Source organism: Perca fluviatilis, chromosome 17, assembly GCF_010015445.1.
Source record: "Perca fluviatilis chromosome 17, GENO_Pfluv_1.0, whole genome shotgun sequence".
Classification (NCBI taxonomy): domain Eukaryota; kingdom Metazoa; phylum Chordata; class Actinopteri; order Perciformes; family Percidae; genus Perca; species Perca fluviatilis.
This window is the reverse complement of record NC_053128.1, coordinates 21,399,528-21,425,486: the sequence shown is the minus strand read 5'-3', so window position 1 is coordinate 21,425,486 and position 25,959 is coordinate 21,399,528. Positions and strand designations below refer to the sequence as shown.

Sequence of the window (25,959 nt, the reverse complement as noted above, 5' to 3'; positions counted from 1 at the left end):
CCAATATTTAGAAATGTAATACAGACTTAAAGTATATTTAGCTATGGTCTAATGTTAACATGCACTACCGGTCAGAAGTTTGGGGTAACTTAGAAATTTCTATTCCACTCCATTACAGACAGAATACCAGCGGAGATCAGTTGCATTGTTTTTTTTAATCAAGACAGCAGTTTTCAGATTACATTATGTGCTTACATAATTGCAAAAGGGTTCTCGACTGTTGTAGAAAGAAGTGACTGATCTTTAATTCAATATCTACATTGCCCATTATAAGCAACCATTCATCCAATGTTCCAAAGGCACTTTCTAATTACTAATCTGATATCATTTGAAAAAGGCTAACTGAGAAAACATTGGAGAACCCTTTTGCAATTATGTAAGCACATAATGTAATCTGAAAATGGCTGCCCTGGTTAAAAAAAACAATGCAAGTGATCTCAGCTGGTATTCTGTCTATAATGGAGTGGAATGGAAATTTCTAGTTATAATACCCTTTTAAAATAATGTACATACTGCTACTAAATTGGTGTGTACTTCTCTTTGTAGGATGAACTTGTGTTTGGTCAAAGAACTTGGAGACCGAGCTGCTCAGGGGAGGGCCTATGGGAACCTGGGCAACACCCACTATCTGCTGGGAAACTTTGTCGAAGCTATCAAGTTTCACCGCCAGGTGAGAAATTCAAGTGTTTTGCCAGCATCGTATTAATACCACTAGTGCATAGATAATAGTTATCAGCCTTGTTGTTGTGCCAGAACAGTGACCTTGGGTCACTGGGCAAAAGCCTTCGTTTGCATTTTACACAAGGTCGCTCTCCTTACAGCTATTCAGTAACTTTGTGGCTCGCCATGATATCGCACTGGAATGCACTTGATCAGAGTGGAAATACAAAGAGACGCAGTGCAGTTGTCGTGGATGGAATTCCTTGATTTCCCCTTATTAAGATCAGGTTTCTGTGAATACTGTGAACATAAACACCCACATAAAGACATCCTCCTGTTTTTGGTTCAGCCTTTTTAAGTTGCCTTGTCCAAACCATTAACATGCACAATAAAATGTGTTTTTTTAGTGGCTTGTGCACACACTGTGTGGATCTTTAAGTGTCCTCCCTGGAGCCACAGTGCCACACAATAAATTTGCAGACCTTGGTTTTCATCCTGTTAAGCCTTTTTGTGTGTGCTTCCGTCTCATGCGGCCCAGAAGCAAACAAGTGGTTACCAAAAACTTGGATTTACTGTTGTGTTGTGATCAAACACGTTTGCATGGTTTTTAGCTAATAGGTGAAGTCAGACTACACTGCTGTTCATGTCAGCGAAGAAGCAGGCTATGTGCATTTGCTAAATTTGTTAAAAAAATAAAATCTTACCTGTGTGCCTTGCACAGGATGAATAAAATCTTACATGCAAAATAGCAAGACTCCCCAATGCACAGCCAGTTTGAGTCTGAAGGAGGGACTTACTTTTGTTATTGTGTTGTACCTGTTACAGTCTGATGTAATACAAATAGCAGAGTAGAAGAGATTGCATGGCAGTGAGTGAAAGGACAGGGATAGAAGGTAAAGGCAATAGAGTGATTGATCAAAATTTGTTATTTTCTTGTGGATTGCTAGCATGTGATAGCGAATCATGTTAGTCCTAGCTTTTTTTGCGAGTAAATAACACCTTGGTGAGTATTTCAGTGGATCACCATCCACCTCACTCTGTACCAACACACAGTGTGCAGAGATTGATAGCGTTTCATTGGGAAAAAAAAAACAAGTATAGAAAATTGGTTTCTTGGTGAATAACTTGCAAGCATGGCTTCAAGCTCTATCTCCCCATGTTTTCTGACACTCTCCATTGTAAACCAATTGTCTCCCTGTGGGAGAAATCTGCCTCTCCTCTCTTCCCCATTACAAATCTATCATTGTGCCCTGGAGGTGAGCACACTTCCTTTAAAGGGAATGAGAGGAGCTGATTTGATGTACCACTGCTGCAGCAGCACATGTTTTCATGGAATCATGTTCCCCAACAGAGCTTGCAACTTGGACTTGTGTAATTGCCTCTGCTTGTACATTGAAGCAGAGAAAAAAAACCAGGTAAAATAGGGTAAAATGACATGGAGTTTATATGTTATGCTATTTAGCTGCGTAGAAGCAGGTTTAAAATATTGTGCTAATTTGGTTTGACTTGACCTTGCTGTTCTGTCTTTCACAGCGATTATCCATAGCCAAAGAATTTGGGGACAAAGCGGCAGAACGGCGAGCTTACAGTAACCTAGGCAATGCCCTGATATTCTTGGGCCAGTTCAACACAGCCACTGAATACTACAGGTGAGGAAAGAGGGAAGTCTGACATCTAGTGGAGGGAAGGGGAAGTGAACTAATTTCTAGAAAGAGTGAAAATGTGACTAAAGTACAAATTAAATATGACAAAAGAAAACATTCTGATGCATGACACGAGCACTCTTAAAATACCAAAAAGAGTGTTGTACGTTTTTTTTCCTTTTCTATTCTCCTTTTCTATTTTACCTCCCAAACTCTCTTATTCATCTGTCAACTCACTCACCTCTGTATTACCGTCTTCAATGTTTCCTTCACTCACCTTATCCTCACTTTATTTCTTTTTCTATAGGAAAACTTTGCAGCTGTCCAGGCAGCTGAGGGACCAGGTGATGGAGGCTCAGGCCTGTTATAGCCTTGGAAACACTTACACTCTTTTGCAGCAGTATGAGAGGGCCATAGACTACCACCTGAAACATCTGTACATAGCCCAGGAGCTTACTGATAGGTAGGATGAGCAATATCTAATGCATATGCACAGACATGCCCGAGCACAGAAACAGTTTTTTAACATTTGTATTGTTCATACATTCTGTATGTTCATGTTTCATTAGAGTTGGAGAGGGCCGTGCCTGCTGGAGTCTGGGAAATGCATACGTGTCTTTAGGGAACCACAAACAAGCTTTCCACTATGCCCGAAAGCACCTGGACATCTCTAAAGAAGTGAGACATTGAGAAAGAAAATGCACCTTTGGGAAAGTTGAGGCTTCTTGCATTCTGCCTAATTTGACTCATCTGGCTCTGGTTTGTCCTCTTCAATTGTCCCCTCAGATTGGAGACAGAAATGGGGAACTGACAGCCAGAATGAATGTGGAGCAGCTGATGGATGCTCTGGGGGTCAATGAAAGCGACCTTTCACCCTCCAGTTCAGAGTTTGAGATGCAAGGTGACACTAAAACGTATTTCTTACCTTTTTATACGAGATATAATGTGTTAATTGGTGAGTTTTAGAGGTGCTGGTAGGCAGATATTGTAACCTTCAAACACATCCAAGCTAGGTGTTTCCCCTGATTCCAGTTTTTATGCTAAACTAAGCTAATAGCTTCATAATTAATGGACAGACATGAGAGTGGTATCAATCTCTTCATCTAACTCTGGACAGGAAAACAAATAAGTGTATTTTGCACTCACGCACACACACATACATACAAATTCACAGAGTGGGGCAGTCAAATTTAAGGGAGTCCTGAATTTACTGTATGTCTGTCATATTCTCTCTATTGAATGTTAGTAATAGAATGACACTGGGTTGCTTTTATTGCATATTGTGAAGAATTTGTCAGTTTTTTTGGTTATCTTTTAAAACAACATAAGCATTAGCTTACAATTTCACCTTTCATTATAACATCATAATTTAGTTTGTACACAACACCATAAGCTGCTGTCAAAGGTCTACTGATTTTAGGTTTACTGTTAATTGAATTCTGTAATGACATTAATGTTTGCATCTCTCTTTATGATTTATTCTGCTATACATTTTGCATAGTGTAGAATGTTTAAATTCATATACAACCATAGGTTTGGTAAAACAAATAACTTAATCTTGTGGAATGAAAGAGTGACTCAATAAACTGAAGGCTTGAGTTCACTTTGGGCCATTGTTGTCTTCTCCACCAGTGCTTTACATGAAGCCTAACGTGTGTGTGTGTGTGTGTGTGTGTGTGTGTGTGTGTGTGTGTGTGTGTGTGTGTGTGTGTGTGTGTGTGTGTGAGACCTGTCTGTTTGCACTCTGCAAACTGTGGTTAGGAGAAGCTGTCTGGAGCTGTACTTGCCCTCCAATCTCAAAGAAATCAGAACAAAAATGAATGTGCCATTGAGCCCGAGGAAATGTATTAACGTGAATGAGGGGTTTATTAAATGGGCATTTATAAATCCCAGAAAACTAACTTTAAAATCTACTTTTCAATAGTTTTTAGATTTTGCTCATTTAACACCTATGTTTAACAAAAATAACGTGTGGGCTTGAATAAGTGAACTGAAATACTGTATGTGTACACAAGGTGACCATTTAATGTAAAACCAACTTAAGGTGAGACAGACATAGCAGACCGACACTGTTTGTGTTATGTCTGAACTAAGGCTAAATGTGAGAAAAAGCAATGGGTGTGTACATTTTTTGGGTAAGATGAAAATTCTTAGCTTTACCCCCAGTCTCAGGAAGATGGTTTGATTCTGAAGTCTATTGTCAACCTTATCCTAAATAATACAATTGATTATTATTTTATAAATAACATAGATTTCCATCAACTCACATTTTTTGGAGCATTTAAAACATATACAATGAAGTGTGAAACACTGTAAAATTTTTGTCTGTACAGTCAGCCTGGCTTTTGTGTGATGTTTGCTTTCATGAACCCTCCTCCAGGCAGAAATTCACACCCATGTCCTAGATTTCCCTCTTCGCTGCAGAGCTGGCAAACAGACTCTTATTCAGATTGTTTGGTTGTCTGGCTTTACCTCAAATCCACATGAACATCATGGGACCAATGCCGAAACAAGAAAAGACAGAGCGCCTTGCATGCTTGATTTAATTTTAGACTAAACTGTTTGCGAGAATCTACAGTTGTTTTAATGTTATGTAATAAGTTTCGTAGTTATGTTTTTACTTTTTTATTATTTCTGTAGGAGCAAGGCCCAAATTCACCAAGAGAAACAGCATGGACAGTGTCGAATTGTGGAAGTACTCTTCAGATAAGGTGATTTATTTTATTTCACATTTCAGTACCACACTCCATAGAGGAATATGCATGTAAATGTTGCCCACATAGCTCTCCCCTCTAACAATGTGTTCTTTTAATTGCAGAATGGTGAAAACCAAGACTTGGAAAGTATACCCAGGAGATCCAAAAGTCAGCTGTCACAGCCAGGCAAAAGAAAAGGCTATCCTGACAGCCAGTCATCAGATGAAAGGCCGTGGTTGGACTCTCCTGTAGACACTGATGACATCACTGTGCAAGTCCCGCCTCCAGTGCCAGTGAGTAGCTGTAGCTTTATTTTCTTATTAGCTTCTTGCTCTGACCCAAGTATGCCATAAACCTAAGATATGCCCGCCTTTTTAATTAAATCACTCGGAGCCCATCTGAGAAAGAATAGGTTTAATTTTTCTCCTAGAAAGCATCAAGGGGACCTGAAATGCTGACTGCTGAATTTACATAACTACTTTTTCCCTTCTCATCTGTTCATCCTTTGTCCAAAATGTCTTCAGGGCTTCTGCTTTAAAGAGAAAATGAAAGAAATTAGAGAGATTAAATTGGGAACATTTCCCTTAATTTCCCATGAGGTTATACAATATTATGTTAGAAGTCAGATACAGTGTAAAAGGTGTCTTCTCATTAAATACCAACAGTGCTCCATTTTCTGTGAACTATCTTAATGAATGTGCTGCTTTGCAGCTGTTGTATCCCTAAAATTCAGTGCCCCCACAGCACCTAATCATGCCTTGTTTCTGTGACAATGCTAATGGTTGTAATCAGCAAGCTGACATGCTAGAAAAGAGTGAAAATGATTAGGCTGCATAATGATAGTTTATTACCAGGGACTAGAAAGCTAAATGTTGGTAATCCTGATGACATTGAAGCATACCCTTTTTTTAAATCTGCCAATCTTTTAAAGCCAGCTGGGAGTCTTGGAACTTGGACCACTTTCCTAAGTCTAGAACTTGTGATGTCTTTAGGCCCCGATCAGACATAGAGCTTTTTAGCAGCCTGTGGCAGCTTTTTGTATTTGTTTTCGATGAGCATTTTTACGCTCTGTGCCTTGCGTTTTTGCAGGAGAGCCCTGAACACTCGAGTTCAAAAAACTTAAACTCGGAGTAGAAAAATGCAGAACATCGTATGCGTTTTTTTTTCCCGTTTTCTAATCGGATGAATTGGAAGCAGGCCTTTTGCGGTAGTTGCCCAGCAACAAAAACAAAAATGACACGGCAAGCTGCTCTTTTGCTGAACTGTAGAAAAACAGTGTGGTGCGCTTTGCGTTTTGCAACCTGCAAAAAGCGCTCCATCTGATCGGGGGCCTAAGGTTGTTGTTGGTCCAAGGCAGTTATAAATACCGCAACAAATCCTGTCACAGTACAACAACCCACAAACATCATATTGGTCAACAACAATGTCAATGCCCCATTTGTTGTTAGTAGAGCAAAGCCGCATTTTAAAGTTAAATCTTCTTTAGGTTATATGCTCTTATAGATTGGCTGATGCATGCCCACATGTATTGTGCTGCTGCGTTTTTCCATAGGCCTATAGTCGATGACTTGGCTTTGTTAATCCTTGCTGTAGAGAGCTCAAGCATAACTATGTCCAGAAAATACGCCAACCACTGTTTCATACAAAGCGAGTGGGGGGGAGCCAGCCCTGAGCTATCATTTTCTTGGTCGCGGTTGATCCAGCTAGCCAAATTTTCTCCCAAGTAGGTGTAATTTAGAGTCATCATTAAGTAACAAAACAATCGGGTCAGTAGGAATTCGACATCCTATCACATCAGATATTATTGATGTTGTTTTATTCCAAAACTCATGCACCTGTTCACACTCCCAGACCATGTGCAGGAAAGTTCCAGTTTGTTCAGGTTGGCAGAACGTGCAATAGGGAGTGGGAATGACTTTAGAGACGTATCTCTTCTGAGGAGTCCAATATGTCCTATGACATATGTTGAAGTGGATCTGCTGGTGATTTGGGTTCTTGGAACAGTGGGAAATGTCCCAAACTGTCTCCCAATTAATTACGTTCCCCTTCGGGCTTAGCTCTCGCTCCCATTTCTTTAGTATTGGGAGTTCTCCTACGGATACTTGCATCAGTTTAGCATAAATCCTGGACACTAATCCTCACCGGAGAATCAACAAGCAATTTAATGATTGGGTGCATCTCAAGACTGTCCCCCCATGGTACTCCATAACATTTTAGGGCTGATCTTAAGCAAAGATAAAGGAAGAAGGATGTCCTAGGGACCTCAAAGCTAGCTCTCAGGTCTTCAAAACTTAACATACCTTCATCATTGAATAACTGGTCTAGAGTACAAATACCTTTGTCACTCCACCGGTTATAAACAAAAGGTTTGTTACCAGACATTAAGTGTATGTTGTGCCAAATTGGGGTGTTCAAATGGCACTTATTTGAGTAGCGTAGTTGCTCCTCGACCTGTTTGAAGTTGGTCAATGTGTTGGTGATAATAGGGCCATAGGCTAGCATCCATTTTTTTGGACACACACCTGTAAAGACGAGGTTTAATTTCTTTTTCCTTTATTCTTCATCTGTAATTAATTAAAATATGAACATATAAGAAAGCACAATGGTGATACTGTATAATGTAGGAAGAACTGCCTTTTATCTTTTATTTTCCTGCATTCACACACTATCTCCCCCCTCTCTTTAACACACAACTTAATTTCCCTGTATCTATCTCTGTCTCTCATCATCACCACCGTTACCATCACGTGTTCCTTTCCCTCTTGTTCTGTCCCTTTGGCCTACTTGATTAATTGGACAATAAAGGAAAGTGAGGAGATCCACACATAGACCATGGGGCCAAGGACAGAGGACAGAAAAGTCTATAAGTCACAGCTGATTAGAGTGCAAAGAGCAGTTAAATAGCAAACCCATTGAAGATTCTTATCTTAGTGCATGTCAGAAAATATCCTTGGTTATGAATGGTGTATTATACAACGTATAGTTTTTAAGAATTGAGTGCTGACATTGGTTCCTCTCATTTGAGGGTAGTTGAGTAGTTAATCTCTGCTGGCTGCCACTGTTGGCATGCGATTTACTCATGACTGTACCCATGCACCCGTCTTTCCACCCCCTTTCTCCCCTCCTCCCATTACACCCCCCCAGCTCTCCCCCTCTGCTGATAATGGGACCTTGATCACAGAGCTGCTACCCTCCCTACAGGGTCAACCCCCTGCTTCCCATAATGAGTTGTTTTCCCACAGTGGGTGAACAGGACAAAAATGGCCTGCAGGAGAGCCACAGAGAGTGAGAGAGAGAGTGAGACAGAGAGAAAAAGAGAGGGAGACAGAGAGTGGATGATAGAGATTAAAAGAAGGCTGTAGTAGAGGGATGCAAGAGGAGAGGAAATTAGAGGGAGGGACTCGAGTACAGCAGGGGAGGAGAGTAAAGCAGTGGGTGAAAGTAGGGGAGAAGGAGGTTTGAGCTAGGCATGTGGACAGAGCGAGAGGGAAAGAGAGCTTAGAGAGATATGAGAGAGAGAGGGATAGATAGAGGACAAATAAGAAGTGCTGTTGGTAAGATTTCATTTACGTTTTCAAGCTTGAATAATAACATGGTGCAAAGGATACCACAGGTTATTAACAATTTTTTCCTTATTTCCTTATTGACACAGGTGATTGTGTATGTATTTGTTTCTACTCTATGTATAGATGAGATGTCTTACTCTCCTTTCAGGGAGTTGATATAGTGGAAGTGGAGATCTGTTTTTTGTTGTTTTTTATAAATAGTAAAAGTTCTGTTTTGTTTGAAGCATAGTTAGATTTTCCAATACAAAAGTTGCAATAGAAGAGAAAAGATTCCTAGAATAAAATCCGGTGTCTGCTGACGCTGACCTACTTTACATCTTGCTGTAAGGCAAAGTCATTTTAACTTCATCCACTAGTTGGTGTTCAAAGTGTCATATCTTATTCTGGCTCCGTGGTAAGTTGGAATACTTGTAATTTTGAATGTTAATGGGGGTAGTTTGTTAAGGTGGAGGAGAGAAGGATAGTCAAAAGCTTTTATAGGGGGGACACTGTTTTTAATCTTTAATGCTTACTTTTACCTCGTCTCCCACTAACCTGCTTTTGGACATTTTGTTGTTTTGTCATCACAAATTGCTTTTGCAATGTAGTGATTGTTATTCATGTTTACTAAAGTGTGAATTGTCTTGTCAGTGTATGATGAGTATGAGTAGTTAAAATGAGTCCTTATCCATCGTTAGTTTAGTTAATTAATGTTTAGCTCAGTTTAAGAAGACACATCATTCATTACAAAACAGTATGCCACTGTATCTATGATATGTCGCTGTGAACTGTTTGTCTTTCAATAATGACCACTTTAAGTCTTACATATCTTTAGCGATATCTTGCAATTTTAGCAGACGTAGTTTTTTGATTTTGATTAGTTGAAGATTAATTTTGAGATTTTATTGGTTAATTTTTGTGGTTCAAGTTTTGGTCAGAACCTAAATGTTAATCGCTTTGAGAGACCTTTTTAATTATTCATCTGGTTAGGTTTGCTAAGTAAAAGTCGGAACAAGTCTTTTTGCAACAGCCCATGTTTCAGATTTCAGGGTTTTTTTTTTTTTTCTTTTTTTTTATTACTCTGAAGGGTTATCCTAATGTCTTAGTAAACCTCTTCTTGGAACTGACCCCAGGCATTTCTAAGTAGAACCCTTGTAATTGGGAGAATAAGATGGAGGAATTCAGCCTATTTTAGTACTTCTACTGTAGTTTATTATTTTGTTAAGAATACAGATATAGTTGTTTTTAATTATTATATTGTTTTCGCTTTATCTAATAGTTTTGAATTAGTTTGTCTGCAGTGTTATATGTTCTCAGATCATTTCTCAGTAGGCCAGCGGCTTAATTTTTTATTTTGGCTCAATATTGTTTTTTTTATTGCTGCTGTCCAGTAGATTAGTTCTCAACTGCAATCTGATTTCCAGGATATTTTAGTAGCGCTTTTTAAACAATAAATTCCACATCTGCTTTGCTGGTGTACTTGTAGTTAAAACATTTTTTTCATGCATATGTTATCCACTTCAGTTGCAAAGCTTAAACACATTAGCTAGACTGGGAGAGGGAGCATCATGTGAGAGAACACCTCTCTTAAAACAAACAATGGAAGCAGCACTGTCAGAGGCTGACTAGCCGCGAGGATGTAACATGTTAATACTAAGTAGAGAGCTCAAGCATAAATATGTCCAGAAAATACGACAACCACTGTTTTATACAAAGCGAGTGGGGGGGAGCCAGCCCTGAGCTATCATTTTCTTGGTCGCGGTTGATCCAGCTAGCCAAATTTTTAATCTAAGGGTAAATTATTTTTTGGCTGGTCATTGATTAGATCTATGTGCTCATCTGCCAGCTGAATCTGAAACAAAATACAGTTGGTGTTTAATTCTACTGCTTATATGTGAAAATGTAAACCAATGAAAACCTAAAAATAATGTATGCCCTATTAGGTCAAGAAACTAAATAAACTAAAAATATAGCACAACCCAGTACAACTATTAAAAAGTGACACTCCATTTATTATTATTCTATCACATTGAAGTTATAACTAATTAACATGCTCTATAATATGGTGGCTACAGCTGTAACTGTTGATATTTCCAACTGCTTTTAGAGGATACCACTATATGGCTCATTTTACATAAATACCATATGGGTTGTTCATTTTTACCTGACATTTTATGATATTGTACCACCCTTCAGTATCTAGGTCAAGGTAGTTTCAAGGAAGGCCTTCCCATGTGAGTTAATCAGATTATTTTTCTCATCAACAAGCTGGTCACCTCGTAAATCCTCATCCTCTTGCAACGCATAATGTCATTGAGTTTCATTATCCGCAGATCATGTTTCATGGATCTCAGAACAGCTCATCCTAATCAGGTAGTCCAGTAAAAACGTAGTGAACCACATTCTCTTTCTCAGAAGCTGGGCCGTGACCCCTCCGATGAAGACTGCTTTTTTGACCTCCTTAGCAAGTTTCAAAGCAGCCGCATGGATGACCAGCGCTGCCATCTTGATGAGCCACAGAACGGAGACAACGGAGAAGGTGCTGCGAACTCCGTGCCATCCCTGAACGAGATGATAGGTTGGTTGAGAACAGTGTTCTGTCCTGTCCTATTTTAAGGACACTTGTGCTCCTTTTTAATAACTCTTATCTCTTGTCCTAGATCCTGCAATTACCACTTCCCCCCAGACCGAGGAGCTGTTTGATTTGATTGCTAGCTCCCAGAGCCGCCGTCTAGATGACCAGCGGGTTAATGTTGGTAACCTTCCAGGCCTGAGGATTACCCATAACAATCTGGGACACCTGGTGGGTGAGGGAGATCATCAAGAACCTAGCGATGACTTCTTCAACATGCTTATCAAGTGCCAGGTAAGGCCCCAATTCACATATGACAAGAACTCAAGGGTTTAATCCTTTTTAGATTCTTAATTATTAGTCTTATAGACAGTGGGGATTGTTGTATAGGGAATAAAATAAGTTGCCCTAATAAATCTGTTTCTCTTTACAAATGTGTAACATTTGCTTCTACACTCTAAATGTATAAATCTTTCTGACTGTAGTCCTCTAGGATTGATGATCAGCGGTGTTCCCCACCAGAAGCAGGCCCCCACGCCCCCACAGTGCCTGATGAAGACTTCTTCAGTCTGATCCAGAGGGTGCAGGCCAAGCGTATGGACGAGCAGCGTGTCCAGCTGCCCTCAGACGACCAGGACGACCCTCCGTCCCCTGATCCAGAGCCACCTGGTGGTTTTTCCAGCTAGGATTTGGTGAATAATGCTGCATAACCTAATGTCAAGGAAAATAAAAGCAAAAGAAATGAAATAGGGATGAGCCAACATTTAAAGACGGCACTGAAGAGTGAACTAACAAGTTTTTAATAACAAGACAAATCCCATGTGCAATAGGTGGTGCCCTGTCAAATGTTGCTCAATGTGTTATGTTCTAAATATGTGATAATATAATGGGAAAACAAGCAGAATTGAAGCTCGGTGGTGTGGAGAAGAAGAAAATATGTTTAGAGTAACGTGAAACAAATATGAAGTCAGTACTCAATGTAATGCCTTAATCAACATTTTTTTTCCAGACCCAAGATTGTATTCCCTGGTGTCAGATGTGTTCGGTAGAAGCACATGATTGACATACAGTGTAATATGGACAATTAATGTGGAGACGTACAGCATGAGTTGTGGGAATCGCATAGACTGTAAAAATAATGGACGTAGTAGCAGTGACTTCACCCGTTGGTTTGTGGTCTGCCATTTTGAAGCCTCTGATTTGGCAATTTGACTGTCGCCATCTTGTTTTTTTTAAAACCAGATGTGACGATTTTGGGGCGAGAGAGTGGAGCTGGGGAGGATGATGCAGCAGGTGTGCAGGCCTCCGGGTACTTTGTACTTTGATGAAGTGAAAACGTTCAAAGTTTAAGACAAAAACATGGACAACACCCAAACCTAGTCCACGTATATTTTAATGTACACAGGGCCATGCATATGCATAGCTAAGCCTCTGTCCTGATTGACAGATCCGTGTGTAGCCACGCCCTAAAGCATGCTCTGCTTTATTATCTATTTTAAAATAAATGGGACCATAATTTACAAAATGAACATCATGCTGTATTGAACAAGAGGTGAAAGTAGCAATTGAGGCCATACATTAATTATGAAAATGTTTACTGACTTAATAAATCAAGTGAGAAGTAGGGTAATTTTCTCATAGACTTTTATGCAATGGTACTTGTTTTTGCAACCAGTGGAGTCACCCCCTGATGGAAATTAGATAGAATGCAGGTTTAAGGCACTCACTTTTCAGACCCTGAGGCTCCTTCCATTATTTTTTCACGGTATATGGGGAATCAAAGAGATTTAATGATGGGAACAAAGTTCATGAAAACAACATACGACATGACGATTTGCACTGAAATCCTTACAGTTTTATAAAAAAAAATTATATATATATATATATATATATATATATATATATTGCTCATGGAGAACTGGTGTTATTTGTGCAGTATCAGTATTAGGAATCATCATCCAGTGTTAAACAAACTGCTTCTGTCAGTGACAACTTTCCACTGATTGATCACCATTAATTATTTTCTGACTTCAACAAAGTAATATGATTTATTTAAACTGACAGACTAAAATAGGACTTTCCACATAAATGTTATTTATTTGCATTTATGCGTTTATAAAAATGCATCTCCTTAAACCGTATGCAGTAACCAAGGTTACTGAGCAAACAATATGAAATGGCTGCTTTTTTTTTTATAGATTATCAGAGATGTGTGATAATTCAAGCTCCAATGAAATGTTGCTGCTTAGCTTTTAAAAGTAATGCTATCTGCTGCCCATAATCTTCAGAACCTCTGATAACAGACTACTGCTTACTGCCATTATTATTATTATTATTATTATTATTGTTATTATATTATTACTTAACATAAAAATATAAACCGATGGATGAGATGGATGTGTCATATTTTGAAGAATTTAATACCATCACCAAAGCACAAGATTGAGGTTGTGCTGCCGGTGTGCTTACCTCCTGTGGTCAAAACCTGGTATTACCCATGGGAAATCAGACTACAATCAATTGGGGATAAAAGGCATTCCCTACTCTTGAAAATCTGTAGGACAACATTATAATATTAATATTTTGTGATACAATATGATGATTCTGAGATCTTTCCTCTGGTTTCAGTAACGTAAACCATAAATGTGGAGATTTTTGCAAATCATTTCATAAAGGTTATATTGTATCATTTTAGTTCACTCTTCATTTCTATCAATGTGTTGCCATGAAATGTCCAAAATCAGCAAGAGAGATACAAACCGCAGCTATGAGTTTGAAAACCTTTTGCTGTACAGAGCATCTGTATAATGGTACTGTACAATAAATATTTGACTTTACCTATGGGCTTGCTTTCTATTCAAAAGTAGTGCATACCTCATTTTTGTACCTTAAAGCTCATGGACCTTGGCAATTTCTGAACGAGGATGGATCATGTACCAAGTTCATCGTGGTTATGTTTGATTCATCTGTTTTTGATAAACAACACATTGGGAGTTAACGTTAATATTTCCTTTTTCTGTTTTTTTGTTGTTGTGAATTAACATTTTTAGAAAGCACCTGGTACGCTTCTATTTGTCTTTGCCATAATTTGTATATATAAATATATTTTGTATTTATGTTCCTTTTGAGGACATGAATATGTCCCCTCATGCTTTTAATAAAATGTTTCAGCTGTTTATTTGGCCTATTTTTTTATTTAGTTTTGATTTTGATTTTGCAAAATAATGAATAGGGTTTTGTTAGGTTTGCAAACATCAGTTCATCTTTGCTTAGGAAAATGACATGAGTAACACTGACCTCTATACCACAGAAAAATTGGAAACAATTTTGGATTTCCCAAGCTCTAATCTTTGGTGGAACAAAGCACAAAGGGCTAAACAAAAGTGTTGGTTTACTGCCAGTTTGGTTGCATCACCAAGATTCAGTAGTAATGTAAATAATGTGTTGACACACAAAGATATTTATTCAGCCTTTTCATTGTTAAATTGACACTTTACTTGTTCTGCCTGAAGATGCAGTCCCTTACATAAGGTCATGAACCAAGTACATGCTGGTTATGTCTAATTTATCTCAATTCTCTCATAATAATAATACATTTTAAATTCCAGTTGTATTACTGTCCATAATAACAAACGCACCTACTATCTTATGATTATGACACCTACATCCATGCCAGTTTCCAATATTCTGCTGGGCCCTGATAATAAATGAAGCACAACATTTCAAGTTTAAAATAATGCTGCACAAAACGACCCAAGTGACTTACAGTGGTGCATTCTGCCACAGTCCTCCCCTCCTCTCCCTTTAAGTTCACCCATGCCCCTTCCTGTCCATCATCCTTTCTCTCCCTCCCTCTCTTACCCAGAATGCAACGCAGGCTGAACAGGCTCAGCTGAGCTATAAAAAGGCATAGCAAGGGGAAGGGAGGGCTGCCGTGCAGTAGGAACTGTGCAGACACACACACACGGGGATCCAGGGACAGCAGCCCCTTGCACTGGGATCTAGAGCCACAGCACCAAAGAGAGGTCAGTACAGAGGACAAAGGCTCCATAGAGGAAGCATGAAATGACAGGGAGTGGGTCTGACATTGTCAGAGCGAGTGACGAATACAGAGAGAGTGTGGGTAGGCAGAGTGGGCTGGGATGGAGAGTGAGAATAACAGACTGTAATGGTAAACTGTCATCTGGTTTCTCGAGACACTTTGGTTAGTCACACTGTTTAAAATGTTTGACATTGTCAGAAGATCAGGCATTTCTGCATAGTGTAAAGGCACGTAGCTCTTGTGACATTGACAGTGATGCAACTCAATGCATGACATAATTAGTTTGCTAAACAAATATGTATAAATATAATTTATTCTTATTTTTTTCCCTCCAGACATTGTATTGCACATGGTTTGCCTTCACTCTAATATTATCCTCCCCCTACACCCATTTATGGACATTTTAATGCAAGCTGCTCTAGCCTTTTAATTCCACTGCCATGCATCTAGCCCCAGTAGCGGTCATTAACAACTGATTAGGGGCTTAGTACTATTGATCCTTGTGAGTAGATGGCACACATTAAAGTAAACCAACGTATGCAATTTGGAACACAAATACGTCCACAACAGCTACAGCTAACACAGAAATGATCTCGCTCCATCCTTTCACAAACATGGAATATCTCCCACTGCACTGACGTCAAAGGGTCCCCTGTACTCCCTTAAAGGAGCAGTACACTCAATTAATTTGCACAGTGCCTTGGTAACCATTGATACACAGAGAGAATGCACTAACTGATCATGTGCTCAGTACTTTATTTTCACTCCTGTTGCTTTCTAAGGGGAGTCAGTTTTCATCCCTGTGTGCTGTTTGGTAATGGTTGACATGCTATCCCTTAACAGCTGAGTCTTTTTTTAGCAGGGCTGAATGTTAAGAAAGAGTACTAAGACATGAGGGTGGGATAGGTGACTCACATTGGGGTGGGGGTTGGGGTGAGTCCAGTTTCTCTATATTTCAAATCAAGGATAGAATAACACAAATCACAACAAATGTGTCTCCATATATCAGGTTACACTCAGCATAAACAGCACACTCAGTCGCAAGGTATTACATTATTTATTCAGTAAAAGATTCATAAATGTTAAGGGAAACAATCTGGATCCAATCCTACAGTACATTCACAGGGCTTTGTCCACATATGATAAAGTCCAGTTCAAACATCTTGCCACATCTATCTCCAGTACTGATACCGCCTCTGTTTGGAAATGTATTGGCACAATCCCACTACAGCAAAGCCATGTAATGTTTCACTGCATGGTAGGTTTTCGTTCCACAGTTCCACGCAGAGCCATGTAATGTTGTTTGCACCGTATTAGAACCAGAACACGCCTGGCATGCCAAAGAAGCAGGGGACCCAGAAGATGGTACCATAATAGGCCAGAGAGGGATTCCCAAACAAGATCTGTGCTGACCCAGATGCCAGGCTCCAAGTGACATTTGCACAGACCACAGGGTTAAAGGCCACTGACATGAATCTGGACACCTGAGAAGCAGCACCACCAGTGCTAAGGAGTATTGCATGTGGGAATCAGAGAACAAGCTGGTAGCATTTACAGCTTAGGTGCACACTCTGCTAAAATATATCTTAATGGTTAACCAGGAAACACATGTTAGCACTGGAAGAAGAAGAAATCTGTTATTTGGACAAAGTATAATTAAAAATTCCCATCTGCAGTCTAGCTACAAGGAAACATATCACATTTCTAATACCATGCATTTCTTAAAGCTTACTTGTCAATAATAGCAGGCATGAGGCAGTGAGCAAACAGTCACATTGTTATGAGGTCAAATTTAAGTTTTGTTAAATCCAATCTAATGTCACTCCCCCAATTTGTATCTCTTGGGCTAAGAAAATATGTAGGGTGTAGAATTACCCATCAAGACCTTTTTTTTTTTTTATTGATTTGTTAGACAGTAACAGAAATAAATGCATAACAAAATGCCAACACAGTGACATTGTACATTTATCAGAACTGTCGAGGATAACACAAGAAAGTTACAAACTTATTTCCATTGTGGTCCTCGTTATAGTCTGACAAAGATGTCCAGGCAAGCTACAGATGACTAAAAGGTACCTTATGTACACTCAACCACATTAGAGAATAAGTCTAAAATCCCATAAGTATACTCAAGGTACAATGTAAACTTTATTATCCCAAATAAGGAAATTTGGGTAGTCAAGGTGCAGATACACAAAGATATACAAAACAGTCATCATAAAATATTCAACGTGCAATTCCCCGCCTTCCATCGCCCCAACACACACACACACGCCGCACACACACACACACACGCCCGCACACACACACACACACACACACACACACACACACACACACACACACACACACACACACACACACACACACACAGAGCAAGTACCCTCACTCTTGAATACGCTGTCACACACTCATAAATACGATGTGCAGTGGGCTACATGATCCCTGTAAATGTCCAACAGCGCTATAATCCACTAACAAATAAATATAAATATACACTCACCTAAAGGATTATTAGGAACACCATACTAATACTGTGTTTGACCGTATCCCATCAATATGGGCCAACATTTCTAAAGAATGCTTCCAACACTATTTTTAGTCAAGATGAGTGGTACCCGGTGGGGTCTTCTTCTGGTGTTGCCCATCCGCCTCAAGGTTGTGCGTGTTGTGGCTTCACAAATGCTTTGCTGCATACCTTGCTTGTAACGAGTGGTTATTTGAGTAAATTGATCTTCTATCAGCTAGAATCACTCGGCCCATTCTCCTCTGACCTCTAGCATCAACAAGGCATTTTGGCCCCCCAGGACTGCAGCATCCTGGATGTTTTTACTTTTTCAGACCATTCTTTGTAAACCCTAGAAATGGTTGTGCGTGAAAATCCCAGTAACTGAGCAGATTGGGAAATACTCAGACCAGCCCGTCTGGCACCAACAACCACGCCACGCTCAAAGTTGCTTAGATCACCTTTTGTTCCCATTCTGACATTCAGTTTGGAGTTCAGGAGATTGTCTAGACCTGGACGACACCCCTAAATGCATTGAAGCAGCTGCAATGTGATTGGTTGATTAGATAATCGCATTAACAAGAAATCTTACAGGTGTTCCTAATAATCTTTAAGGTGAGTGTATGTATTGCAGCATATAAATATTGCATACAGATGGCCATTCCTCATAGCCCTGACCAAAATGCCACCAGATCCAATGTTTTTGTACCGTCCCTCTTATTTAACAGTCTAATTGCTGAAGGAACAAAAACCTAAACCTACAGTAGCTGTTCTTATTTTCCTTTGCAGAATCCTTACTTTCCCCCGACAGCTCAGTTGGAAGCTGTTATGCAGAGGGTGAGCAGGGTCATTAAGGATGCACTCAGCCTTACTCTGACTGAGGTCCTTACACAACTGAGCAGCTGACATCTTGTCAAACTAACCCTGCTCGCCATACTGTTCATGTATACTTTTCTGCAACCCATTATGGTTTAGGTTGCGCATGTTTACAAACATGTAAATCAGGCCAAAGCACAGGATGCTCTGTAGGACAGCCTTGTAAAACTGTTGCAAAACATAACGATCCACTTTCAAACTGGACAGTTTTCTTAAAAAGAACATTCACTGTTGCAGTTTTCGGATCTTTACAGTGGCACATACATCAAACTTCAGCCCGTCATTAATCTCTATCTCTTAGTATCTGTAAGTGTTAACGCTTTGATGGGTTCATTTTTAACCTTGGTGTGTGGGACTTCTCCTCTACTACGTCCAAAATATATGTCTATTTCCTTTGGATGAAAAGGCGAATATCACTGTAATGTAATAGTAGTTATAGACAGTATATAATATAAATTCTACACAAGGTGGCATTCTGACTCCAAATGAATTCCTAACATCGAGGGAAATAGTTTTATTGGAGATATCAAATGTATTTAAAAATACATGCAATTGAGAACTGAATTTTATTCACGGCATTATGAAATTTGGCCAACAGAGTCAAAGCAGATCCAAAACTAGGTGGGTATTTTGGCATAGGCAACACCTGTTGAGCCGTATCTTAAAGTTATTTAATATCAGTTCTTTCAAACACATTCATTTTGAACCCAGGTCACATGACACAAGCAAGTAGCTAGTTGAAGATATCTATTTACACTTGCCAGCACACTCCTTCCTCATTTTTCTGTCTTTACAGTAAGTCAGCTAAAAGGGGAGTGTTAACAGGAAACCACGTACAATAAAAGTTGTCTTCTTTAGATATATTCAGTAACACAGAATGAATAAGCATTTCCTGTCTCAATCAGATGTTCAGCGACTAGAACATTTTCTCAGTGATGGGACACACTGTAAAAACTACTTACTATTGTTATGCTCTATGTGAGGTAAGCGCGGCCACATCATACAATTGTCTTTAATAATAAAAACAATTAATCACTGCTCCAATCACTCATCCTTGAAATGTTGTATATTATATCCTAGTACTATTAGTACAGCTACTTCTGTAGATGTGTTTTTGTGTTTTTGAGGTGGAAGTGAAGCAGTTAAAACATCTGTGGGTTTCTTGGGTTGGTGTTATAGTATTACAAAATATTCACAGTAAAAATAATTATTTTGGGGAAATAATTGTATGACCTTGATTATGTTGCTTCAACAACAGAAATAAGCAAATTTTGGGACTATGTTTTGGGATTAACAATGGGAAGCAATTTGTTTGGAGTGTCCAAAGTTGATTTGATAAACTATCAAATGATAAAAACATGATCAACAAAGTGTCACTTTTCTGACTGTGTGTATAACCTACACAAATTCTATTTTACGGTCTACCTTTATTTCAAAATATGTGCTGTAGTGAACTTATCTACTTTTTCTGTCCTTTTCTGTCATTTAGTTGAAGGAAAACACTCATCTAACGCAACACAATGGCAGGTAAATAATACACCATGTCAAAGATTGATTGATGATGATTAATGATGTGTGGAGTTACAGTAAATAAGGAAGAAGCAGACTTGATGTGTTTTCAGAGACTCTACTGCCCTCTTATGGTGATTTGTGAGAATACAGTGGAGGTCTTTTTTTCTTGCATTTTACATTTTACAACACTGTACAGATATAGTATTCCTTTAAAGAGATTGTTATGATATTACATTTAATTAACAGCACAACATTGTATAATAATGCAATTATCTTATGATATATAGTATATGCACACATTATTATACCATATAATTAAGAGCAAGTCCAACTTTTGTGATTTCTTTTCATAGTTTTGCTCTTTTGTTAGATTTATAACTCAGACTTTTCCTGTTGCTCCCTGTGAGGAGTTGTATCAGGCTAAATAACATTATCAGGTGACAACAGTTGCCATAGCAACACTGTTTGAGTAATAGCACAAACCTACACCAAAGCAAGCATAGTCAAAACAGGCTAGTGGACCAGGTGACACTGTGCCTTGCAACTAAATAATGGGAAATATGTGTACTGCTGATCACACGATCGCCATTACCCACACATTGGACTGTCGAGATGGTTTGTTTCTAAAATCTTTTACTTGTGAATTTAACGAAGAAAGCTTTGCCAAATAACATGCATGGACTCATAAGGTCTTTTGTACATGCTCATTTCAGACAAAATTAAAGATGCCAAGATCATCTTTGTTGTCGGTGAGTACACATTGTGTCATTTTGCAAAACAACACATTTAAATATAGCTAAAAAACAACAACAGCTATCTCCCTCATGCTATAGTAATGCTTTTTGTCTTTCTTTTTCAGGTGGGCCTGGCTCTGGAAAGGGCACCCAGTGTGAGAAGGTAGTTGCAAAGTATGGCTACACCCACCTGTCATCTGGGGATCTGCTCCGTGCTGAGGTGTCTTCTGGCTCTGAGAGGGGCAAGCAGCTCCAGGCCATCATGCAGAAGGGAGAGCTTGTCCCCCTGGTAAGAGACAAATAATCTAATACAACAGTCCTTTAGTTTATATGTTCACTTTTTTGTCGAAACTGTTTTAGACAGGTGGTTCAAGTAATTCAATTTGATCATTTTGGAGGATGTAGTTTGTGGTGCTGTTGCATTATACAGAGAGGTTATTTTGTTATTTAGCCCACCCTCATTGATATTTATGGGGAGGACAAAATCTGTCAGTATAATAAACTAGCAACTGAGTGTATTTTCTATCAGAAGAGCCAAATCATGGTGAAGGTTGATCATAATGTCTTGGGTCTGCTTTCAGGACACAGTCTTAGACATGATTAAGGATGCCATGATCGCCAAGGCTGATGTCTCCAAGGGCTACCTTATTGATGGCTACCCCCGTGAGGTGAAGCAGGGCGAGGAGTTTGAGAAAAAGGTAGGAGAGGGCGTGAGGTGTTGGTCTATAATTCATCCCCGCAAAGCAATACATTAATAACTTTAACGATCAAACTACCTTTGATCCCAGATCGGCAAACCCTGCCTGCTGCTGTACGTTGATGCAAAAGGAGAGACCATGGTCAAGAGGCTTTTGAAGCGTGGTGAGACGAGCGGCCGTTCTGATGACAATGAGGAGACCATCAAGAAGCGCCTGGACTTGTATTACAAAGCAACTGAGCCAGTCATTGCCTTTTACGAGAGCCGGGGCATTGTCAGGAAGGTGTGTATGACTGCTATGATAGTGAACATTTAAGTGTAAACTGTGTGTAAAATCTAACATGTATTTTATATTTGTCCTAGGTTGACTCTGAGCTGCCAGTGGATGAGGTCTTCAGCCAAGTTTCCAAGGCTATTGATGCACTGTAGTAAAACAACATGACTAGATAAACTGTGTCTGTTTTTGTTTTGTTTTTTATATAATTTTTTTTTCGTCAGTATTAATATCATCAATACATGAACAAAAACAGAAATAATACCCTTCCCACTCATCTTGGTTAAAAAAAAACAACTGAAGGCCGTTAAGGATCAAAGATACCTTAACTCTACTCCTACTCCAGCAATAGGAATCTTCACGTTTTAAGCTCATAACCATGAATCTGCTAAAAGCAGCATCTGAAAATCCATTTGTTTCTTTATATAAGACTTGCTTCCATTCTGTGCTGAACATGTATGTGAATGTATCCCAGTGACATCGCAAAAGGAACTGCACAGTAGGTGTCAACCATCTCTGGGGCATTTTACACAATCTTATTTCCTGCGTTAACCCATCTATGTAGAGTCCTTTATGATTGTGACATTGAACAATAGCAGAGATCACCCACTGTGGACAAACTGGTGAAACTCTGTATACATGTACATTCACAGCACTTTTAAACTTTTCTCAACCACCATGGCCTTCATACATTATTTTCTATTAATCCATTTACAACTATATATCAAGAACAAAAAAATGTTTTTCATCAAGATGCACACGTGTAACATGGGTGTCTATAAAGTGGTATATGTAAAAAAATAAAATAAAATTAAAGTATATAGAAAAACTCAATATTTGAATTAGTTTATTAGCTATGACTTTGAATTTTCAAAAGACTTGCAACTTCCAATGACATGCAATCTACTATTTAACTGTACGCAGATTGACATTATGAGTAATCCTGGACAACCACAAACACATACATAAACAAGGGACTTTGACAATGCATCATGTTTGAAAACACTTTTCCATTCAGACAACATTGTCAAGGTGCTGGAGCATGTAGACACAACAGGATACAGGACACACTGCTGTTATTATAGCTTTTTCTTTTAGCCCATGATGACCAACAAGTCTTCCTTTACCTCTCACCTTCCTCACACTCACACACACATTCACACACTTCCATCTGGCCAAGCAAACACCGCAACAGGTATCCGGACTACCCTCCAAGGAGAGCTCTGATCATGACTGCGCTGTTGGGATGAGGAAGAGGAAAACAGCTTCTGAAGGGGGACAGGATGTGTCCATCGGAAAAGTCAATCAAGAGAAGGCGTCTGCGAGCACTTTCATAAAGCCATCGAGGATGCTGCTTGAATGCTAGGAATGCTGCCCTTACCTAATAAAGGTACAAAATACAAGGGGAAGAAAGGGGACGGCAGTGTTATTTATCACGTACAGCCGAGAGAGAACAAAAAGAGTCACGTTTTTGAATGTGGGGGAGAGAGGAAACTATGAGCCGATGTGTGTGTGTGTGTGTGTGGACTTACCTACTGTCCTGCAGTTCAGGGATCGCAACCTAACATATTATGACTTAAGTTTGAAGACAACCCCTTGAACTGCCTAGTACAGAACATTTGAGCATTCAAGACAAGTGATAATTTACTTAAAGCCCCGATGTGTAGGATTAAGGCTGATATTTTCAATTTGGTATATAATTCCTTTTCAAACCATCTACTCATATAGGCTGCATGAACAAATCTAAACAAAGTAGAAATGCAAAGGCCCTGCAATAAAGGAACAGCAAGATACATATATTTTGGATCTTTGAAAAATAGTAGATGATCAATGCATTAACCTTTTGTGAAGGAATAATTGACCTGTAGATAGCTAAATGATAGGATAACCCAATAAATCAACATTTATTCATTCATCACATGTATATAGGTGTTAACCTTTCTTTCTTTTTTTTTCTTTTTTTGTAATGGTTACATCTTTGAAATAGACTAAATGACTATAAAAATTGGTTAATAAGCAAATTGCAATTTTGCAAATGTAACCTTTTGTGTGAGGCATTCACCAAGGCAGAAAAGATTAATCTAAAAATAGTGTTCATGCTATATAATTGTGTGCACCTGCAGAGTCTGACATAATTACAAGGATGGTAATGTGCAATCAGCCTTGAATATCACATACCAGTTTGGTATCACCTACTTGGGAAAGAATGGTAATTTTCCAGTTGGTAATAATAAAACAAAACCGTACTGCTGCATGTGGCAGCTAAAAAAAAAATACTGTATTGATACTTAATGCATACATGATACTTTTGTTTCTGCTGTCAGATGGGTGTCCAAAATATAAAAGCTAGTAGCCCAGAAATAATTATTGATAATGAGAAATAAGAAAGGCTGGTAGGACAAATGTAACCTGGCCATTCTGTAGCTCATGGGAATCATCTGGCCTACCACTGAGTTATCCATCCAAGGTTGATATGGGGACATTCGCAGCTTTAAATATGGCTAGCTTGCTGAGAAAATAATCCCATTTTAGAATTTCACACACAATTACATGCAGCGTTGTGGCTCCAATGTAAAATTAACCAGGACCACTAACTTAACTGGATCCTAACTGCGCTTACATGCAAGTAACATTTAAAATTGAGATATGTTTTTACAAATGGGATGTTTATATAACAAAGGCCCTGACAAGCTGCCTTTTAGGATTGTAGATGTGCATTAAGTGACTTTGTAAGGCTGACAGGCCTCGGTTCATCTAATATCCGTCTTGGATATTACTGCTGCAAGTGAATGCGTCAGATCCCCCCCTTGGAGGGCGATAAGGAAAGTAAGCTGGAGTAAGCTGGCGGATACACTTTATTCTCTCTCTCTCCCCTCTGCTATAGACTGCAGAGGGCTGGCTGGCTGGCTGGCTGGCAGCACAGAGACCCAGTGGCACCGTGCGGGAACCAACGTCAACCTGTGATGAAAGACGATGGCCGATTGTTTCCTGTTATTGAAACACTACTCATGGGTGGGGGTGGAGAGTGTGGGGTAGGCTCCAATAAAAAGGAAATCCATTGAAGTAGAGTGCTACTGTAGAAGTATCCTTTAGCCAGCCTCGGATGTGATGAAGTACCTTAAATGAATGCCAACTGTGACATATGCTTAGCAACTAAATCCAAGTCATGTCGACTACTAGAGGACTGCAATTATACAAAGAGTACAAGTAGGCTATGATCAAATTGTCCCTACTTGAAGTGTAGTATCCCATGTGCATTTCATTGTTTGTGCTGCCTGAAGGAACGAGGTAACTGTTGTAAATGCACTGTGGGATTGTAGCACTCTAACATGTCAATTAGTCCAATTACTCATAATGCACTTGTGATCTGCAGTCATGAATTAAATGGATTAGGCCTGGTGTTCAAGTACACATTAGCTAAGACTTAACACTGTTGACTGCTTCATTAAAGTGGGTATCAATAATGTTTCATTAACCGTGGCTGGAGACATTTTAAAACTCTAAAACTAAGAAATATTGATTTGTTTTTCAGGTCACACCAGTTCTGGTTGATGAATCCAATAAAGAGCTCAAATCAGAGCCATGACACTAGTTGTGACAACATTTCACATTACTTTGTAGGCCTTACCTTCAAGATTTGTATTTATCATATTCATGACCTGCACTTAATCTGTAATGAGTAGTTTTTTGTTTTGTCCTGCTACTGCACTTTGTTCCTGATGTGCATGGACAGTTTGCTCCTGAATCCCAAATTCCATATATAGGAAAGGAAAGGAGAGGAGGGGGGTCCCCCCCCCCCAATATCAGAATTAGGAACAAATTTAACTAAAATGAACTTTTCTTACTGATGAGAGAATGGAAGAGGAGAGAGAGCTTGGTTCCGCTCTCCTGTTGCTGTTAAAAAGTACAAGACATGACATGAAACAGATAGAGATTGACAGAGTTGTTGTTTGCTACAGCAGTTTTCAAATTTTTCTAAATGCTTTTGTAGCATTGTTGAAATGTTTTTTTCCCCTTCATTTTCTGCTACTCCTCTGTTCAGCCAATAGACTTTGTGTCGAGAGTTGATTTGATGGGATGATGACTCCTCTGAGTCTGTTCAGTACAGAAAGGATGTTGTGTCTACTCTTTGTTCCAGTCTATTTCTCACAAAGCACTAGTGGTGTGGTGGCAGATAAATGTTGTTCCTCCAAAAGAAAGAA

At 39.1% G+C, this 25,959-nt stretch overlaps 2 protein-coding genes across 5 annotated transcripts in view; both read left to right on the top strand.

The window, feature by feature from the left end:
• gpsm1b (G protein signaling modulator 1b) overlaps positions 1-14,292 on the top strand; it is a 29,039-nt gene extending 14,747 nt beyond the window's left edge. For 2 of the 3 annotated variants that reach the window (XM_039780075.1, XM_039780072.1), the window contains exons 5-14: positions 547-670; positions 2,194-2,309; positions 2,611-2,766; positions 2,873-2,981; positions 3,090-3,204; positions 4,944-5,014; positions 5,122-5,292; positions 10,960-11,122; positions 11,205-11,410; positions 11,602-14,292. In XM_039780075.1, the coding sequence (XP_039636009.1) occupies positions 547-670; positions 2,194-2,309; positions 2,611-2,766; positions 2,873-2,981; positions 3,090-3,204; positions 4,944-5,014; positions 5,122-5,292; positions 10,960-11,122; positions 11,205-11,410; positions 11,602-11,802 (1,432 nt within the window). In that variant the 3' untranslated portion in view covers positions 11,803-14,292. The remainder of the gene's footprint in view (positions 1-546; positions 671-2,193; positions 2,310-2,610; positions 2,767-2,872; positions 2,982-3,089; positions 3,205-4,943; positions 5,015-5,121; positions 5,293-10,959; positions 11,123-11,204; positions 11,411-11,601) is intronic. The other variant, XM_039780073.1, reaches the window with a different exon arrangement.
• Positions 14,293-15,002: 710 nt separating this feature from the next.
• ak1 (adenylate kinase 1) lies at positions 15,003-21,947 on the top strand. Of its 2 annotated transcripts, XM_039780738.1 has the most exons (7): positions 15,003-15,141; positions 20,030-20,067; positions 20,766-20,801; positions 20,912-21,075; positions 21,368-21,484; positions 21,575-21,766; positions 21,847-21,947. In XM_039780738.1, the coding sequence occupies exons 2-7, from the start codon at positions 20,061-20,063 to the stop codon at positions 21,910-21,912; spliced, it is 582 nt and encodes a 193-aa protein (XP_039636672.1). In that variant the 5' UTR covers positions 15,003-15,141; positions 20,030-20,060; the 3' UTR covers positions 21,913-21,947. The 2 variants fall into 2 exon arrangements, with proteins under 2 accessions (XP_039636672.1, XP_039636671.1); XM_039780737.1 differs by lacking the exons at positions 15,003-15,141; positions 20,030-20,067 and adding an exon at positions 20,585-20,667.
• The last annotated feature ends 4,012 nt before the right edge of the window (positions 21,948-25,959 follow it).